The following is a 6,000-nucleotide window of genomic DNA, read 5'->3' on the forward strand; positions in this document are numbered from 1 at the left end:
ATTCTGTCCCGATTGGAATCCAACTGCCACAGCTGGATATGGAATTTGCAGGAACGTGATCAGCAGCACACCACCATGGCTGGTACCCCTTTGCCCATTGTGGTGTATGTGCAAATAATTATGTGAATGCGGTGCTAATGACAAAAATACATATGCCCGGCTGCATGCACCCACTGGCCCGAGTTTGTTGTCTGCTCGGCAAGACAGCCTCCTACAAGTGGGAGGCAGAGTTAAAGAAAGGTTCATTTTAAACAAACAATGTTAGCCGTGGATCTACAAATCGGCTCACGAAATTAAGTGCCTTGACTGCTCAACGAAATGCACGCGCAAAATAAACGCTAAACTCTTGTCCATTCCCCGATGCCCAGGTTGAAGAGAAGGAACCGTCCGAGATGGAGGATTACGACCCCTACAAGGGCAGCTGGGTACCAAGCTCGCAGTACGGATCCCGGACATCGCTTAACAAACCAGGCTACACCTCTGGCGGCTCCACCCTCAACTCTGCTCGATCTGTGAGCAATGGAAGCGACCACTACACCATTGTTCACTCCAGGCCTAACAGCCGCTACTCGCACCATTCAAGCAAAGAGCCGCTCCACCGAAATGGTCCGGCATCACATCTCTCCAACGGACACTACAATTCCAGAATATGATCACCTCCCTTGGACAATGCAAAAGACTAATGTGTGTTTTCATTGTGCTTCCAAGGGAATTGCTGTTAGTTATTTTAAGACTACTATTAGTTTTTTTTAAAGAAAATGACACTGACTGTGGACAGCTATGTGTGGCAGCTCTCGGAATAGCAAATTGTAGCTGCTTTGATGTGAAATGCTATATACTTAGTACTAATGATGCAAGCACTGTTGCAGGCTTCATACGGGCTAGATAGGAGTCAACCTTCTTTTGTTTGTGCATTCTCTACCTTTGACTGGGTAGGTGGCTTAAGGTTTAGAAAAAGAAAAAGAAACTCAGCGGTCCTGCTATACTTAGGATGTCTGCCCTGCAACCCCAAACAAGGACATACAGCATTGTGAGATGAACACAACACGGTGTTGTACCCCCTAAAGAAAAATAGTCAGCTACGATACTTCAGTCATGATGTTGCAAACTTTTTGTATTTATAAAGGGAGGCTTTAAACACATTTCAAGACAGAAAAAAAATCAGAACATACTGATACTACTGCACATTATGCATTACCCCCTCCCATTAAGACGTGCAACAGTAAACATGCCTGACTGCCGGAAAGAGAATGGTAACATAACTCCAAGCTCTAAATTCCGGTATGAGGACCAATGCTCCAAGTTAGGTTCCTAATAGTACTTGCAAAAAATAATAGTTGAGATAAACAACAGATCCACAACTAGGGTTACTAAAAACAAATAAAAAGACAATTTTTATATCAGAGCATTCAAGTTTTAGGTTCACTACACAAAGTAGAATGCATGGACTTAAAAAAAAAGATACACGAATGCTTTCTCTTTTAGAACACAGCAGCTACAATACATGTATATCTACAGAGAACATTTGTAAGCCCAACAGAGAGATAAAGAAGTAAACAAAGTTATTATATAATTCAAAATGCAAAATGAATAGACTGCAACAATGCTGCTAGCTTGTATCACAGTGTGCACGATGCGTGGTCAATGTCCAATGTGAAATGAAGTCGAGTGCTGTACAAACCATACATTTGCTCGTTCCACATTCGAGGCAGCACAAACTTCCTCCGCCTTTATATCGTTGCGTTGTTCATATTCTTCAGAACACCTAGTCCTCACTCAACGCTTCATGTAAAGTTTATGGCGCACATCTCTAAAAAATGACTTTTTTTTTTTGCATAAACTATCTTCCACAACCATTTCTCAGGCAATTCAGCTTTTATTACATCTTTCCTTTGCCACGTTTGAAACGATGGCAGCATAGCAACCAAATGCAGATGACAGCTTTCCATGATTGCCTTCACAAATGGAGCATTTCTCTATTAATTTATTTAGCATGCATACGAGATTCTTTCCCAGTGATGCATTTTAATTTCGTTAATCATCCAGCTTTTTGTGCATTCCGTATCATCCGTCGAAGCTCCAACATGATGGTTAAGGCATTTGAAAAGATGTGAGATGTGTAAACAGAATCCGTAAATAACCTTTCTCATCTCGGCTAGGGCATACAAACAGCTCTGACTTGCTTTTGCTGTTTCGAAAGCTCTCTGAGACTTGCTTTGTTTGAGTTGGATAGAGTAATTGCATCTTGTACGATGAACATGAAAATTTCTGTTAAAGAAGAACAATTATGCTCTACTGTACAGCCTGTTACAAAGAGTGAAGTGTATTACATTTCTGCAATATGATTGACATTACCTTGGGCACAGCCTTAATGTTGTTACACATAAAAGGATGAATTTCATATGCAAGAATCCAATGCATGAAATATGGGCCCACAAATCCAGCCCAAGTTAAGCTGGCTCATAAATGCATTGCAGCAGGTGGCATACAGAAACTATAAAACTGTGATAGTCAAGTGCTGAGATTGATTACTTGTACAAACAAAAACACAGTTTGATTTCAGCACACTCAATTCTTATTTCTAAAACACAACCCAAAATTTGGTTGCGGCACAACTTGCACCATTGCTTGGCTTTTCTTGTTTTTTATTATTTGTTGCATTCCCAAAGCTCAATCTGTCTCCTCATGTGCAAAATATTCACTTTTGTATGTGACACACAGTGAGCACAAATTTAAATACAAAGTAAGAAGGTTTACGTCTGACTGCCCGGCTTTTCATACCCTGTGTGGGTGTTTGCTAAGCAAACCAAGCTTTTGAAATTTCACATCCGAGCCTCCCTCACCTTAATGTAACGTGCAATCTTAGGTGAGCAATACTGAAGATACATTTCTGTTTATTCTTGCTTGTTTGTGTTACAGTTTATGCTGGTAGCACAATACATCACCGTCTAATTCTTCTCATCCTGAAACATGTGCTTCCATTAACGGCGGCTACTTGAGCAAACTTAGGGAAATACAAGATATATATATATATATATATATACATATATTTTTCTCCATGTGTGTGTGATGTCCGTTGATTATTTTGTCACAATGTGCCATGACCTGTTGCACAGTGCTTGTCAAACAGCACTCTGTTCAACGCTATTTTTACTAACACTGTTTTTATAGCGATGGCCCTGTCCTCGTCTAAGGTTGTGCATGTTTGTAGCTAGATGGAGATCAAAACCAGACCATTCAAGCAGTAAACTTTTTTGAGCGTTTATGTGTCATAAGAGAGCATCCTAAGAAAATAGCTGGCAAAAATTTAAAGCTCTAATAGGGAGAAAAAGAAAGAAATAGAAAATACCTCAGAGGTAAAGACTTGGCTGACAATTATGTGAGCACCATCTCAGCATAGATAGAGCAGTACGTAATGCAGAAAGCCAGGTGAATTGGATCTTCAACATCTGAGACACTTCCAGTGTTTCAGGGAGAAAAATAAACATCTAAGACGAACACAGAAAAGATAAGAACAGTCTTGTTGTCCTTTCTGTGTTTCTTTAAGGCATAGCTTTTCTAAACACAGATTCTCATTTTGCAGGATATCAGCTGTGTGTTTTAGAATTGCTTTTAACGCCCACAAAGAACCACACCGAAAGTTGTGAAATGGCTGTTGCAGTTTATGGTAGTGAATGAATGTTCGCTTAATCAAAAGATCACATGTTCTTTTTTTTTTTACACTTCACATCTGTACCAAGTACAGAGAGCTCAGAAAAATGACATTGTCAATCTTAAAACACAATGTTGTCGCTCAAGAAGGCCAGCAGAAATTCATGCTGGCATCTCTGCCTTTACCGTAACATTTCCATCGTCATGTGTGTGTTTATGCAAAGCCTTACCATGTTTGCGCAGTGTGTGTAAATATACTTTTTTCTAAATGTGTACATTAAAAAGAAGTCCTGTTTTAGTTACTAGTCCATGTCTCATTTCTTCCAGCATGCATATGGACTTTTCTGTGACAGTCTTTCTGTAAATGGCTGTTATAGTGAACAGCAGTCATGAGTTAGGGAATACTGAATCTGTCCATCTGTTTGCTACAATTTCAAAGGATCCTGATAGAGCATTTTAAAAAATTCAAGAACACACCTGTGATGACTATGCAAGTAAGCAGCCGCTGGGCTCTTTTGCCTCTAGAAATGCTGCACCATCTAGTAGCACATCCATGAACCATGGGAGTGGCCTCTAAGACACATGTCGTGCCAGTACGTGTAACAGTAAGAATTAATTCCCTCCACCCTGCGAGCATTTGGGGCAGAGCACACTAAAGCTTCAGGCTGCTGTGCTACGAGGTCAATGCCACCCAGCAATGGGGAAACTTTAAAGGATTTTCGAGTGGGGCACTACTCTTGACATCGGCCCACATTTTTTAGACTGCACTATCGTCAGGATCAACCCATTGAAATGATCGGACAGGCGATACAGCAAGAAAGAAAATTAATCTGACAATGCCAAGAATGCCATTCGCATTAACACTGCGCATTGGTGTCTGGGGTAGGACTATCCCTTAGGCATGTTCAAGCGGAGCATTCTAACCTCTACACTATGCCCGCCTTCCAGAGTGATCAACCATTATAAGCTAAGAAATGGGCTAAACATGTATCATACTGGCTGAGCACTGGCTGAGCCCACATAAGCAGTTAGAGATTAATAAGCTAGAAGCAATACAGAAAAAAAAGCTGTGCGATCTATATTTCACCGTTACGATCGCGACTTTTCGCCCTCTTCAACACTTTCTTCCTTGAACCTAAACACGCTCTCTTCTCGTCGCCGTGTTGAATCATTAAAATTCTTGCATTGCATTGTCAATTCTTCGGTTAGGCTCTCAAATGATAATTACATTAACTTCGTGCCGGGATTATCAACGAGAAGACATCATGACCTAGACTTGATACCGTACTAAGCACATACTAACATGTTCAAATTCAGCTTTTTTCCCCCGTTCAATTGAAGACTGGAATTCATTACCTGGGTCCATTCGCTCATGCTCATCCCGAATTTTTGCAACCGCCATCCTAGATGCATAATTGTGCTCACCCATGCCCGACAGCATTTGTATAACTTCTTGAGTATTTTGCTTTCATCAGTGCTCTTTTATAAAAGTGTTCACTTGTGTTTACCACTGTATACTCCAGTGCACTTTCTGTGCCTTTTGTCAACCCACTCCTGCTATAGTGCAAATTGCGCTGCAGTATGTATAAATAAATAAATAAATAAATAAATAAATAAATAAATAAATAAATAAATAAATAAGTTCCCCGGAAAGTGGAGAATGCTGCTCAGTAGGAAGAAAAGGCCTTCAGCATGCTGCGGTTGAGGCCAGACATAAGAGTATAGAAAAGAAAAAAAAAAAAAGCAAACGAGCTTTCAACAACCTTTTGCTGCTGTTGCAGCATGCTGTAGAAAAAAAAAGATGCTCACCATCGAAACAGAGTTTGGAGGGCCACAGAGGGGGCTTTCACGTAAGCTGATCAGAGTCGAGAAACTATAAGCCTGAAAAGAAGCAACCCGGAAGCAGGTGCGTTTGTTCTTTGAAAACACTAGGTAGGAGATGGTGCAGTGGCTCAAAAGTAAGCGGACTGGCAAGTGAAAAGAACAGTGATAAAACATAGCTAAAGCAGTAATACAGTTGAAGGACCCCTCACCAGGCCCCATTGCAAATTTTGGGTTATACACTGGAAGCAGCAAAACGGCATCTATGAAGTATTTTGCCATACATTTTTCAGGTAGGTTCTGCCCCGTTACCTTGCCACCAGGAGGCGAGTGTCACTGCTAATGGAGACACCCTCTCTCCTGTGCCTCTAGTATTGTTCCCAAGCACCGTTCCCTCAGTGCTTCTTCCTATACCAGAGCCTCGGCATGTACTCCGGCATCAAGCCCTGCCTCGTTTTCTTCCTTCTCTTGCAGCGTTGCGTATTCCGCATTGGATTAGTCACGGTGAGTGATGAAGCACACACTACG

At 41.1% G+C, this 6,000-nt stretch overlaps 1 protein-coding gene across 1 annotated transcript in view; it reads left to right on the top strand.

The window, feature by feature from the left end:
• Positions 1-3,949, top strand: part of LOC142557014 (uncharacterized) — a 171,485-nt gene extending 167,536 nt beyond the window's left edge. Inside the window, exon 10 of the mRNA XM_075668550.1 lies at positions 369-3,949. Coding sequence (XP_075524665.1) covers positions 369-653 — 285 coding nt within the window. The 3' untranslated portion in view covers positions 654-3,949. The remainder of the gene's footprint in view (positions 1-368) is intronic.
• The last annotated feature ends 2,051 nt before the right edge of the window (positions 3,950-6,000 follow it).

Source organism: Dermacentor variabilis, chromosome 9, assembly GCF_050947875.1.
Source record: "Dermacentor variabilis isolate Ectoservices chromosome 9, ASM5094787v1, whole genome shotgun sequence".
NCBI classification, from domain to species: domain Eukaryota; kingdom Metazoa; phylum Arthropoda; class Arachnida; order Ixodida; family Ixodidae; genus Dermacentor; species Dermacentor variabilis.